At 28.9% G+C, this 16,041-nt stretch overlaps 1 protein-coding gene across 1 annotated transcript; it reads right to left on the bottom strand.

Moving 5' to 3' along the window:
* Positions 1-9,704: 9,704 nt before the first annotated feature.
* LOC125370691 lies at positions 9,705-12,429 on the bottom strand. Its single transcript, XM_048377164.1, has 4 exons — positions 10,707-12,429; positions 10,475-10,630; positions 10,346-10,402; positions 9,705-10,258 (listed from the first exon to the last, which is right to left on the bottom strand). The coding sequence occupies exons 1-4, from the start codon at positions 11,319-11,321 to the stop codon at positions 9,920-9,922; spliced, it is 1,167 nt and encodes a 388-aa protein (XP_048233121.1). The 5' UTR covers positions 11,322-12,429; the 3' UTR covers positions 9,705-9,919.
* Positions 12,430-16,041: the final 3,612 nt, after the last annotated feature.

Below are 16,041 nucleotides of genomic sequence, written 5' to 3' on the forward strand. Positions count from 1 at the left end.
TAATGGAAAATAATTAGAAATTCAAAAGAAAAGAGAAGAGAAATGGTGATGTGATTAGAAAATAGATATGACGAAGGGGTTCCAGAGGAGACAGGTGGCTTAACATAACGACAGATTTAGCTTTGTGAAGGTCGAAGAGAAAGCGTGTCTCGGAGGTTTAGAGCAATTCAGTTATGTATATTTGTCCATATATTTGTATTTCTTTTTCTTCTTATATCACCCAATCACCCATTGCCTTTAGTCCATGCCATGTCAATGCCTAATTCCCCCTTGTTTCTTCCTTGCGATAGCGCCGCAAATGAGAAAAGATAGCAAAGGAAAGAGCCCACAAAAAGAAAATGAGAAGAAAAGAAAAAGAAAGCCACCAGGAGGACAATTCTCCTCTGTTATTTCATTTTACTTGATTCTTACGGCTTGCTTTTCACCGTATAACTATATATTTATACACTGAACATATTAAAAAGAGAGAAAGAAAAAGAAAAAGGAAATTCAATAAAATGAAATGATAATTGTAGCTTAATTATTGCACGAGTATCATGAGATAATTACATTGAAGCAAAATTATTCAAGATCCACATCCTGTCAGTCAGTCGTATGCATATATAGAACGAAAAATTATGAATATGCATGATGGAACATACAGCTCGGCATATTTACGTGGATGCTAGATTTCTCCATCCATTATATATGCTTGCTTCATAATCCATGGTTTCTTATTGATGATGAGGATGATGAAAAACCCTAACAGCAGCAGCAGCTGGCTGTCTTGCTTTCAGAAAGGGTAGCCTTTTTTAAGTCTCTGGTTTTGTACCCTAGCTACTTCTTCATCATGAAAGCTATCTTTCAACTGATCATTACTGCTCTCACTGTTCTACCCAACCTGGAATTTCACTTCCTAGCTATTTACTTTTTCTTTGAATTGGGGACCATATTATATATATGTATTATAGTCTTGGCCCCTTAATATAATAAACTTTGTTTTTACTCGTATGCTTTATTATAATTATTTTTCTTTTTCATAGCCCTCGTTAACCTTTTTCACCTTCCAATAATAGAGAGTGCACCCTATATGGTTGCTTTCGGAATTATGCACTTGAATTCGTGATCCATAAGTAAAACTGATAGGATCTTATTAGCACTTTCTTTCTCTTGAGTAACCTCGCCTCCAATTAACAATTTTATTTGAACTACTGTCGCATGGAGTTGTTTATATCAGCTTTTGAGCATATTTTATTCTTCACACAATTTAATTCATAAATATAACAAAAATGCTTACCTCTCTATTTTCATCCCGACACCGAATTGATAGATGTGCGGTATATATTTACTAATTATTAAAATACTAGATTATATATCCGTGATAATTAGATAAAGATTTATAATCTAAATCTTAACCATAATTAGTAAATATTTAAAACGTCGAGCATTAAAAAAATTAAAAAAAAAGTTGTAATAAAGGATTGAGATAATGAAATAGTAAATCTTTTTATAGATTTAGAAATATAAATACGCGTGTCGATTATTATTTAATTGTGAGCAAATTTTGATAAAGAATATATTATATTAAAAACAAAAAATTCTTCTATTCACTAAACATCAGAAAATCAAATCGTAAAGTCTAATTCTATCAATCTAAGAATCTATGGAAATGGCCTACCAAATTCCCGACCCCTATAGTTAATTAATCATCAATAATGAATGAAGTGTATTATATATTTGGAAGTAAGAGTTGGCATAATCAGGAGGGTCATAAATTGATGAAGAAAAAATAAAAAAAACCTGCAAGGTTTTGATTGGATGCTTGATTTGGCTTAATGGGTTCCACATGTTGTAATCCAAGACCCATATAATTTGTACGAATTTATTCTTGTTACAGAGTATGTGTGGTGGGTAGCATCAATAAGACATGGCCCTTCAAACTGCCGTCTTTAGGGAGGGAAACTCTTACATCCATTTTCATACATTTTCTAAGAAATTATCAAATTATTGTTCTATACATTTGTTTTCTATTATCTTTATTATGATTATTTCTTTTCATTTTTTTTAAATCTTTTAATACAGTCTAAGTTTTTATTTCCTTTCATGATTCATGTAGATTATCTCCACGAATTCAATTTCTATTAGTGGAATTTTATATAAGACATAAGAATAATAATAATTTAAATAGGTTCACCCAAAAAGCTTTTTAACCTAATAATTGAAAAATTAGTAGAAAATTAGGAAATTAAAAAAAGAAAAAGTAAATATGGTGCAAAGAGAAATTATATCTCTCTCTATTGGCAGACAACCAAGAATTTAAATTTACAGTTTTCCTCCCTTTTCTTTTGGGAAAGATTCAAAATTTTATTTGTGTTGTATCGAGTTCTTGTACTCTTATTTTTGCAATCAATAACGACATGGCGATTTAAGAAATTTAACTGATCCCGTCAAAAATTTATTACAACAAAATTCATTTTCAGGCCCTTATACTTTTATGCTCGATTTTATTAAGCCCTAAATATATAAGATTAAGATTCTAGAAATTGATTTAATTTGCTAAACTGTGTTTTAATTGGTATTGATCAAATTTTTTTCTATCAGCTAAATAAGTTCTTATGAAATGCAAAAGTTGAAAAAACATAAGGGCTTTAACATAATATAATTGAAGTTTAAGGATTTAGTAATACAAACCTTGAAAGTATGAAAATGAGTTTTGCCTATAATAATGACTAAAAGTCCAAAGCGAAAACACATTAATGTTAAATTGTGACAAATATCAATCACATGGTTGCTAATAAATAATAATAATAATAATAATAATAATAATAATAATAATAATAAAGATGAGGGCTGCTTCTTCTACTATTAATTAATATTTTTGGCAATGGATTCCCTAAGTTTTAAGAAAGAATATTTTGAAACCAAAACCATCAATATGTAAATAGATGTGCAATCACATGCTCTAATTAAGAACAACACTTTTATAAAAATAAAAATAAATAAAAAAACATTGAGAAGTTGTTTTCCTTATAATTTGTTAATTTCCCCACCGAATTCAAAACCATTTCGTTGGTTGATTGTGGCAAACGGTTATGCATCTCTCTTTTTTTCATATATATATAAATAAAGAATATTTTCTGTTCTTATTTTAAAGATCAGTTTACTGTTATAGAATATATTACTTGTCTAGTTCCCGAAGGTCCAAAATAACTTTAATATCGACACCAAATTGATACTATATATTATCAGTATACAATCTAATAATAAAAATGCAATTTTATAGAAGTCCTACGTTGAGATTCAATTTCACGTACTATACTATTTTCTCTTATATATATTTCCAACATAAATTCTTGCAAAAGTTGAAGCCAGAAAAGTTATTTAAAAGAAAAAAAAAACAACAAGGTTATGGTAATTTTTTTTTCAATTTTGTTCTACTATATACTAATGCATGTGTGTATGATATATATATATATATATATATATATATATATATATATTTTTTTTTATTATTATTATTTTTCCTTATAGAACTTTACTCTATAAATATAATTATAAAAATAGTATGTGAACTTATAAAAATTTTGATAATTTAATATCTAAATTATTAAAAGTTATAATTTCATGTATGAACTTAATAAATATTTACGATTGAGTGTATATAGCAAGTCAATATACGAGATTATCCATATCAGTTTCTTTTATATATAATAACAAAATGGCACACAAACTTATTAAAATCTAATAATAAAGTGTTTAAACTTCTTAAAATTACAATCTAGTACATAAAATTAAAAATTATTAATATTTAAGTTTATATATATATACAAATTAAACTTTTATATATTCTCATAGTAAAAAATAATATTTACATTTAAGAGGATAAATTTTTCATTTAAAAAATAAAAATTATAAAAATAGACAAAAATATAGAAATAAATATTACACATGTCATAAGGAGAAGTATTAGTAATCAATATTATAATCAAAATTATCATCTTCAATAATATATATTCTTAAAGTTACAGGTCCGTAATTGCCATTGAATTGTTATATACATTTAATTGTAAATATTTATTAGGTGTACACACTAAATTATAATTTTTAAAAATTTAAACATTTAATATTGTCAAACTTTAACAAGTTCACATACTACTTTTATAATTATTAAGCTTCTTTTAGACTATGGATTTCATACTCTTAAACGTTAATAATTTCTAGTTTTATACACTATAAGTTTTATAATTTAAACACTTAAGAATCAAATTTTAACAAATTTACATACCATTCTTATAATTATTTCAACCAATTAATATAAAAGTATGCATATGAAGCTGAGCAGGTAATATTGCGTTTTGTTATTAACTTAATTCATATATTGTGCAGACAACAATTTTGAATAGCTTAAACTCGAAAAGATCATTTTTATTTTATTATTTATGATCCCAAGTCAACAAGTTAAACAATATAAATAATAACAGATCCATGGATACTAAACAGAATATTAAAATTGTAATACTTTAATAAAAAAATTAACAAAAACGTATAATAATAACACTGATAAAAAATTATCATAACTAATAGGCAGAGGCAACAATAATTTTCACATCTTTATATTTGAATTTCTAAAATTAGTTTTAATATTTTCTCAACAAAATAGTAAGTTCTTGTGGAGTTGTAAAATAAAAGCTATTATTTAAAGATTGTGACGAAAATATTTATAAATCTTTTTAGATAAGAAAGATATATATATATATATATATATATATATATATATATATATATATATATATATATATATATATATATATATAGTATTGAAACCGTTAATTTTTGTTTTTAAAAAAAATCAAAATAAATCACCTATTACAAAATTCTTGAATCTATTAAAAACTATAGTCTAAAATCATCACTCTTTTCCCAACTTTTTTAATTAAATGATGTCACCTTGCTCAACTATATAATGGCACACATGTGAAGGATTTTATTTCAAAGAAAGAAGAAAGAGAGAGAACATTGGTAGCTAGTGGATAAAGAAACAAGTTAAGTCCAAATACTAGAGCTCAAAACAAATCATTTGCTTAAAAGGAAATCATCACATTGCCAATTATACCAAAGCTGTCCTCTTTTTGTATTCTTGTTCTTAACTTGAATTAATTAAGGACTTAATGACTTGCAAATATGCATGAAAGATTATGGAAAGAGAGAAGAATATACATAAGAGATTTCTATGCAATAGCAATTAAAAGGAAAGAAAAAAGAAAAAAAAAAAAAAACAAATATATACATGTCACTAGTAACAAGGACATATATTTATGTCTATCAAATGATATTTAGTATCCAATAAGATATTCTTTTATAATTAACTAGAAAACAGGAATTCTCTTGAATGAAAGATTTTGCTAATTAAATAACAACATTTGAGATTAACAGATAATAAAAGATATATATTTATATGGGTTGGGTTGTCCAATGTTGATTGGTGTTCTAATGAGTTCATCCCTAATTCTGATGATTGATTGTGATGCCTTTTAAATTATTAATATAAATTAAAGCTCTTTCAAGAAACCTTAATTTTAAATATAAGTAGAAGATTATGGATGATATTTAATGATGTAAAGGGGTCTTACAGATATGTATATAATAATAATAATTCAAAAAAAGGGGGGGTCACAAGAGGTCCTGTCCTCCCAGTTGAGTGACTGGCATATTCTGCTTTATGCTTCTTTCTATTTCGCTTTCACAGATTCCTCTTCATGTATTTACTATTAGTTGGGTACCCTTTTGTATAATTGAAATTATTATTTATTCTATTTTCACATAATTAACAAAAATTGTAAGAATTTCATCTAAATTTCCTTAAGGACTATACTTTAAATGTATATACAACAGCCAAGGTAATGTGTTGAAAGGTATCATATATGATAATGCAAAATTAATATTGTTGTTTAATAATACTGGCCAAATTAATTAATGTTTAGAATAGAAAAAAAGGTAGAATGAATTATAATTTTGAATTTCACATTTTTATTTTACAGATAGAATGATAGTTAGAGTTAGAGGCATACATTTTTGTTATAATTCTATCAACCAAACGTTAGTCATTGGTTGAAAGAAAATTAAAAGTTTAGAATTTTACTACTCATCTCTCAGGTTGATTTATAGTACTCGAATATAAGCAATTGGAAGATTAAAAAAAAAAAAATCAAAATTGGACTAAACTTGTTTAGTAAGTAATTACTCGGAGCCGCCTTTTTCTTTTCTTTTACATTTTTGTCTTTCATGAAAGTTTCATCTTTTGGTTCATTTTTTTATTTTTTATTATTAATTAATTTTAATAAATTAATATTAATATTTTTCTTAGAAAATTTTATGACTTTTTTTTATAGGAGCTCAATTATGAAAGTATTGAATTCCCCCTCTATAGAATTAGTGAAGAGACAAAATAGATTCAGTTCGACATTTAAACAATATTTTTACTGACTGAATTCATCCATAAAGTCATACAAGCTTGTCAAAAGACACCTAAAAGTCTATAAATGACTTAATATTACTGAGTAGAATGTTTTTCCTGCAGAATTGCAATCTATCACTCTATCAATATGATTGATGTTAATTACATGTGTTTCTTGATGTTTAATATTTATTTTTATTTTATATTAAAAGATATTTATGAACTCACATTAATTAAATATTCATATTTTTTCAAAAAAAAAAAACCTAATTCCTTAATGAATGAGTGGCTGAAGATTTGATGTAACTCTTTTATCAGTTTTTGTGTCCTTAATCTAAATAAAGATGAAATTCACTAATTAAGAGAGTGCCTTTACACAGGAAGGTTCCAAGTTGATTGGGCAAAAAATATTTAGGCTATCTATAATCGGGCGGCAGATTTCATTTGACCAAATTAATTGGGGTTAAATTCAATTATACAAAAAGTATAAATGTGATACATTTAATTGAGCTACAATTAACTGGCCTAATAGAGCACAATTTGCAAATATGGTACATTAAATTGGAACAATTGCCATCATATATAGAGGCAAAAAAATATTACTTTAGGTAAAAATTTCGAAATGTGTTTGGTTATAAATCAAAAGTGAATTTTGATGATCTCAAACCATAATTTAAATTTAATTTTTAATGAGCAGTTATTTCATTAAATAGATATCGATAGAAATAATTTTAAAGGTTTAAAGATATTAAATCGTTGCCAATATAGAAACTAAAATCTTTATTTTTTGTCCCACCTATCTCCTCTAACTCACTTTTAATTATTATTCTTTTAATACTTTATCATCATAATATTCTTCAATTAAAATTAAATTTGATTTATTTGACTTTATAAAATATTAATTGTGAGAAATTTAATTATTTATATAAAAAAAATTAAATATATTATCTTTACAAATATTTTACCATTTTTACCATTTTAGTTATAACAACAATTTATACAGCAATTTTAACCAAACACTTAATAAACAACTTTTTCATTTAACAACAAATTTTTATTTTATTACCAAATAATCGAACAATTTTCTAATTCGAGCTTTGTAGAGCAGTAACAACAGAATCCAACAGTAATACCAGATAAGCCCATGCAATATCTTGGAAGCACTAAAATACTTTAACTATGTATAGAAGTTTGTTTTTCTTCGATTATGGGAGTTTAGTTGTCTTACTTATGGAAATTAGGATGAGTTTGATTTCGATATTTAAAAAATCGAACTCATTTAAAGATTCGTTAAACTATAATGAAGTCGATTTATGGTTCAATAGAATGTGTTTATTTTACTGATGCACCAAATGCGGCCAAAATATTGCATATAATTATTTAATAAATATAATAAATAAAATTCAGAAAAAAAAAAAACTCATATTATAAGAATATCAGTATATATTTTTTTGGACATAGTTAAATTTATTTGTCTGTCACAATCTGTACTTGTAAATTATTATTAATGAACGAATAAAAAAGAAATTAAAGAATAAATTGATTAATTAAGACGGTGTGTTACGCACTGTGGTTCCAAATTGATTGGGCAAAAAATGTTTCGGCCATATTATAATCGGGCAGCAGAATCAATTTGGCCTAGTTGTGGGTTAGATTTAGGGAAAAATATCACAAATATCCTGTTTTTTTCTTTATCAAAATTTACGGGGTTTTTATTTTATTTTTTACTGTATTAAAATATTAAAAATATATTTTTTTAATTTTTTAATTTATGGTTTTGGTTGATTTTTTATTTTATTTTGGTAAAATAACTGAAAAATAATTATACTGTAAATCTGAAAAAATACAAAGTTAGAAAAATAGTATTCTTAAGAAAAAAAGATTAATAGTTCTTTTATTGATTTTATGATGTTCTTAAAAAAATTCCTAAATTTAATTATACAATATGTATAAATATGATAGATTAAATTGAGCTACAATTAACTGGGCTAGTAGGGCACATTAAGTAGATATGGTAGATTAAACTGCAACAATCTAACTTGCCATCATACATCACGAAAACGAGTGTTTTGGAACCATTAAAATACTTCAACTATTAAAAAAAACCCTACACTTTGTAATTATTATTAAATCTACCACATAAATTTTAATTTTTAATTTTAAAATCATATAATAACATTAATTTTAAGAGAAAATGATCCCAGATACCCCGATCTTTAACCATTTTCTCAAATCTACCTTCACCATTAAAACATATCAATTTGGTCCATCATGTTTGCGTCTTGTATTATTCCTACCCACCTGTGTTTTGGTGTGTGCCACTAATAACATGGCGTCCACATGTTGCTCTAGTTTGTCTACGTGATTGCTCTGCTTTGTCTACGTGGCTGAAGACATAGAATTGCCTCAAAACTCACCGTTTCGTCCCTATTACTTCCTCAATTTTTTCTCCAATTCTATCCCCAATTCTAATTTCTAGGGTTTCTAATTACAATACAACTAATAACTTCCATAACCCATTTTTTTAGCTTGTCTAAGGAAAATGATGCTTTCGTTTCAATTTGATCATTTAGGGGCGGAGTTGTGCTCTTATCATGACGATTGGGTGATGAGAAGAAGTTTGAGGATTGGGGCGAAGCTGTGCTCTTACACTGACGAGAAGAAGTTTGACGATTGGGGCAGAGCTATGCTCTTACAATGACGAGAAGAAGTTTGACGATTGGGGCAGAGCTATGCTCTTACAATGACGAGAAGAAGTTTGACGATTGGGGCGGAGCTATGCTCTTACACGATTGTAGAAAATATGAAGGAACGTTTGTTACTTTCCAAGTTTAGTTTATGTGGTATGGTTGAATATTGTAATGAATGATTAAGTGAAGTTGCTTTCCAAGTTCGATTAAGGGAAGTTTGATGCAGGGAAGTTTAATGAATAATTGAAAAGCTTTCGGTTTCTATGGTATGGTTGAACATTGTAATGAACGTTTGTTACTCTCCAGTCAAACTTTGTGCCTGTTTCTGCCAGACAGGAGTTGCACTGCCATACAAGCTTTATGGTTGATGTAGCAAGGTGTAGGATTTAGTTTTGTAGTAGATGGGTGGGGTTGAATCTTGTAATCAATGGTGAATTGAATTACCAACTTTTATAATTGATTATGCAATGAAGCTCTTATTTTTCTGTTAAGATATTTTGCATGTATTCCTTTTGGCTTTGATGAAGTAAATTGAACCTATAGTTAATATGGCAGATTCACATTTGGACAGATAAAATAGGCATTAAACAGCCTTTTAACATTACTATAATATAGAATCCTTACAAAAATCACGAGGTACATTAAACATATGTCTTGGAAAAGACAAACACATAAAATAATATATATGAAGGCAAACTAATTGATATGGTCCAAATGACAGTTTTGTTCTATGCAACTTTATAAGCTCTAACAAAAATACAGTACTGCAACTTCTTTAAGGCAACTTCTTAAACTTCTACATTGGCTTTGGCAAAACATGTTGCCCTTCTTGAATCACCAAATCTGCATGCTTACTAGTCTTTGTCTTTGTAGGTACCAACTTTTGTTTGTCTTTCGAACTAGCTACCACCTTCTCTTTGCCTTTGGAACTAGCTACCACTTTCTCTTTTGCCTTTGTAGCTGTTGAAGTTTGGCTACAAACTTTCACACTTTGTATATGAGTAGTTGTAGTTGATCTTTGTTTCTTTGTAGCTGTAGTTGATCTTTGGGTGTCAAACCTCTTTCTGGATTGCCTTGTTGCTATTACTGTTTTTGTATAACCACTAACAGTCCTTACATTCCTTTCCCCTGGCATCTGCATTATGACATTTTATATTTAGAACATGAAACATATGAAAACACATAAAATTAGAGATTCACATCTGACATGTTGAGTACGTACTCTTAAATACATATTACCAGTCTCTGTGGATATGTGCAGACCATATTCTTTTCTAGCCTGCAGTACAACAACACCTAACTCATAGGATTACTAAGTATAATTCACACAGAACTAAGTTTTCAACAATACCTGAATTCTTTCTTTGGCAATTATTCTCTTATCATATGGTGGTTTGGATTGTGAAGAACCAGTTTTTACATTTTCAATTGTAGTCTGATGTGGTACATCAATATTGGTAACATCACTTGTAGGAGCTGGTGGGCATCTACTTCTCCTTCTACTTCTCTGTTACAAGTAGAAAATTCATGAATGAACATGCTACTTAATTTGTAATATGACAGCTCTAACAAAAAAATTACACCTGATCGTCCAGAATATCTTTAGATGCAGGTGGATTATCCTTTCTTGGGCATTCTCTTTTATTATGTCCATATGCATAGCAAATTCTACATTGCATCCTTATTCCATTTCTACTTAATTTGTTTAGATCCCTTTTTTTTTCATCAACAGCTTTCTTTCTGTTCACCTTAGATCTTCCTGGCATCTTTTTGAATGGTGGTGGATGCACTGGTGCCTCAGTGATCTCATGCCACATCTTCTGGCCATTTAATGGTTCAAAGGCATACTGATAGGCTTGTAAGTACATGTCCTTCTTGTAGCATTCATCAACATAGTCATCCACATTCTGCCTCAACCAATGAATACTGAAAATTGCATGAATACAAGGAATTCCAGTCAGTTGCCAAGCTCTACATGTGCAACTCCTGTCTGGTAGAGACACCATAAACTGATCATCAAACATTTTAACCTGAAATTTGTCATTCAAAGCTGCCTTTGGTATACAGAATCTGGTTTCCCACTTTAACTTCTCAATCTTCTTTCTAATCCTTGGGCACAATTCATCCATACTGTTTTTCACCATGTCATACTTCATTTTAATCATTTCCATCAAAGCACCCCTAATCTCTTCCAACATGTCAATAATATGGAGCAACCTTACTTTGCATATTCATCCATTAAAAGTCTCAGCAATGTTGTTGTCAACATTATCACACTTAGGGAGAGTGGATATGTATGCTTTACAGAAGAGTTTTGGATCCCTGGAAACAAATCCATTTTCTGCCTCAGGATCAACTTCTCTAAGTTCCTTCAAGTTAGCCAGAAATTGTGCTTTATATGTACTGTATATAATTTTCCAAAATAGTTGTTTCAGTTCAATTTCATTATGCAATTTCTTCCAATTTGCATAAATGTGTCTTGAACAATTTCTTATTTCAGCATATGGGACATACTCTTGTAATACTTTAATAAGGCCCTATAAGCATCAACAAAACAAATTGCATATAAGTATTAACTGATTCAAGTATAAGAAAAAATAAGCAATAAACAAACCTTTTGTTGGTCACTTATGAAGGTCCATCCTATGTTGTGTCAATGGACAAGTCATTGAAAAATCTGCTTAGAAACCATCTCCAAGTGTTTTCATTCTCAGCCAACACCACCGCCTAAGCAATGGGGTACATTTGGTTGTTACCATCAGGACCAATTGCACTTAAAATTGCACCTCCAAGTATATTCTTCAGAAATGCATCATCTAGGGATATGACAGGTCTACAACCTTCCATAAAACTCTTCCTTAATCCATTAAAACATATGTATAATCCTTGAAAAACAGAATTATCCCTTTCCATATTGCATTCTAGGTCAAAACATCCTTCTCTATCAACTCTCTTCAATTCATGCACATAGGATCTCAACTTGGCATAATGAGCCTCTATTGATCCTCTAAGCTTCACTAAAGCCAGCTTTTTTGCCCTATAACATGAACATTTTGAGACCTTTAGTGCATATTTTGTCATCAAATCAAATTTCATTTCAGCTACAGAATAATTTGGTTTCTTTCTAAATTCATTTAAAAACTCATCAGCCAGCCACTTTGTAGTTGCCATATTATTTCTTTGCACTCTAGCACAGTTATGGTTAGGTCTAACAATCCTAACCATGAATGTCCTCTCATTTAGAACTTTTGAAGTATACACTCTCCATCTGCAGTTTTCTTTACATTGTGCTTCCATCCTATGTTCTCCAGTCCTTTTCCACCACACATCATATACCCATTTGCAATAGCATAATTCTGTATTGCTCCTCTAAATTGTTCTGCATTTTTTAATTTCATTCCTGCTACAAACTTTAACTCTTTATGATTACACTTAGGATTGTAAATTATTTTTTTTTCCTTTTTTTTCCTAAAACCACAGTCATTCTCATCACTTGAAACAGAAGTATCAACCTCAGCATCATTGTCAGGGTACTCAGAATGGCACTCACTACTATCACTCACATTGCCATCCATTCTAGTATTGCTACTAGCCCCCACAAACCCAGTGTCATCTCTCCCTTAGTCCCTATCCAATCCTAAACCAAATCCATTGTCAACTACAGTCTTACTAAAGTCCTTGGATTACATTTTGCGATTACATATTCCTCATCCACATCTGAGTCAGAAACATCAGAAGATAGGCTATCCTCATTATCACATTCATCATTTTCAGGGGTATAATCTTCATCCTCACTAGATCCAATATAGTCATCAACATTATTCACACATTCAGGTTCTATTTGATTTTTCCCTTTATTTACAACACTTTCAGGTTCAGTTTCATTTTGATTTGCATTTTCAAATCCAGCTACAGTCAATGGTTCATCTGCATTGTCATTATGATGTTGATTCTCATTTTCAATTATAGTTTGCCCACAGTTTGGAGTAATTGTTACAGCTTCAGCATAAACTTTTAAAAAGCTGTACTCTAAACCTTCTACAAACATCTTTTTGCACTCTTCCTCAATCTCAATAAAAACTAAGCCTAGTTTCTTCTCTATAGAGTTCCATCTCCAAGGGCTTCATAGGCAACACTTAAGAAATGTGTATATCCTAATGTTTTCACTATCTCCTTAATATCATCCATAGAGAAACTAGAAATGCCACTAAGATTTACAGAACACCCACCAACATAGTTGACTATAGGATTACTAATTAATGCCTCACAATGATGAAATTCAATAGGAATACTGCAGAAATATACACACAATAATTATATTAGTAATGCAACAATACAAATGCCACTTTCTAGTAATAACAAATGCAAATGTATGTAGTAATAAAAAATACAAATGCAAATGCAAGTGCTCAAAGGTTGTAGTAATAACAAATGCATTTTCCGTACAATGTTATACCCACGACAATAAGATTCCCCACCACTTGCATTGCTTTACCTATTCAATGTATTAACAAATACATACCTTCGTTGTTGTTTTCTGAAAGGAGCCATCTTGCGGGGGACCACATGCACGAACTTCAACAATAATAGACCACAGAAGAAGGGACAAAGATAATAGAGCAAAATGGGCAAAATGAGCGAAATGAGGCTATATGTATAGACGAAACGGGTAAAATTAGAAACCCTAGAAATTAGAATTGGGAAAAAAATTGGAGAATAAATTGGGGAAGTAATAGGGACGAAACGATGAGTTTTGAGGCACTTCTATGTCCTCACCCACGTAGACAAAGCAGAGCAACCACGCAAACAAACCAGAGCAACGTGTGGACACCATGTTATTAGTGGCACGCGCCAAAACATGGGTGGGTAGGAATTATACAAAACGCAAACATGGTGGACCAAATTGATATGTTTTAAAGGTGATGGTAGATTTGAGAAAATGGTTAAAGATCGGGATATCTGGGATCGTTTTTCCTAATTTTAATTTTAATCTTCAGTAAAATTATTCGTCAAATTTGTTAACATGATATGGACTCCAAATTGAGTTTATATTAAAATGATTAACTCATTTTATTGACTAGAATATTATCATTTAAGCACATAATTTTTTTCTTTCTTTAATTTTATAGTTTCATCAATTTTATGTGCTTAAATATAATATTTTAATTATAAAAAGTGTTGATTTAGTCTTTTTTTTTTTTGTATTGCCAAAGTTCATATTACATTAGCAAATATGGTTGATAATTTCATAGAAAACTAAAATTGAAGTCAATATAAAAATATGACGTCGAAATTAAAAATTTAATAATGTTTTAGATTTGATAACAAGTGTAGAATACTAGAATTTTTTTGTCAATATAGCCTTTTATAAATTTATAAATGTACAAAAATGATTCTCCAATGACTGGATTTTAGCTTTCAAATTTCAATTGAATGTGCTAATGGGTGAAGCATTAGTTTTGAAAAAAAAAAATATGGCTATAAATTGAGAAATTGAATGAAAATGTTAAGTGGAGATGAAAAAAGCAAATGATTGAATTTTTTACATGTTGCATTACTTTATTTGATAATTCAACTTTCTTAATATAATGTAATGACAAATACATTATATAATTAATTATCTTTAATTTAATGTAATGCTCAATAGACATAAAATTTATGTAATTATGATTACTTACAATATATTTATATTTATATTTTTATTAATGTAATTTAAACACCTTTAACCACCACCCACTACTATTATCTGGTGACCGACCACCGAATTCTAACAACCGATGATTAAATTTTAGTGATTAGCCACTAAATTTCGACAGTCGATGATTGGATTCCGACGCTAAATGACAAAATTCTGGTGATATTTAAAAATAATAAATTTTAATATTATTTTTAACATTTTATTTGTAAATCAACTATTATAAATAAATTAAATATTAAGATTATAGTTATAAGGACATTACATTTTTTTTTGCTATAATTAAACATTGTAATGGAAGGATAGATTAATCGGATTACATTAAAATTGTATTTATTACGTTATATTGCATTACAATTTTTAATACATTACATGATTAATTATATTTTGTTTCATTACGTTATATACCAAACATAGCCTAAAGGTGTACGGGGTATGGGGATAGATGGATTAACCGGATAGATCAATAGTGATGCTTCTAATCTTGCTTCAGCAGCAGTATTGTATTATCAAACCAGTCGTCATCGGAAATCTTTAACATGATCGGAAGGAGGTGTTGTGTTGGTGAATGTTAGGTGATGGATTGTTGAAGGGGTGAGGATGGCATCCGTACGTAGTCTTTCTTTCATCCAAGGGAAATTGTTATGATGCACTTGTTTTGCTACTACTCTTGGTTTCTGGACTTTATTTATGTTTAGGGTTTGCATTCAACAAAATGCTGCATAGCCCTCTTAAATTTCTCAGTTTTATTTAATTCCACTTAATGAGTTTTTATTTATTTTATTGAGTTTCTATATTTTTATTTTTATTTTAATTAAAGACTACTTAATAAGAGTAAAAAATAAGAATAGGAAAAAGTTCAAAGAAACAAAATAAAAATTAAAAAGCTCATTAAAATAAAACCAAGTATTTCAGGAAATGAAAGTGAATTTATTCATGAGAGACCAGAAATAGTTTTGTTGCTCGCCATTGTAGATGAATTGAACAAGCAAGACAAAACAAAATAAACATAGAACATAACCTGCCCTAAGCAACCTGATCAAATGCATTTCTTACATGGTGAGTTCTCCAACTTTAAACAGGATCATCATAAACAGTAACAAATTAGATTGATGAATCCTTTGGTAAAAGACAAGTGGAAATAGAAAAGAAAATTCGGATTTGTCATTTAGATTTGAAGAAACGTTGAGGAATTTTAAAAAAAAAAAAAAAAAAAGCAGGAG

This window comes from Ricinus communis, chromosome 7 (genome assembly GCF_019578655.1).
Source record: "Ricinus communis isolate WT05 ecotype wild-type chromosome 7, ASM1957865v1, whole genome shotgun sequence".
NCBI classification, from domain to species: Eukaryota; Viridiplantae; Streptophyta; class Magnoliopsida; order Malpighiales; family Euphorbiaceae; genus Ricinus; species Ricinus communis.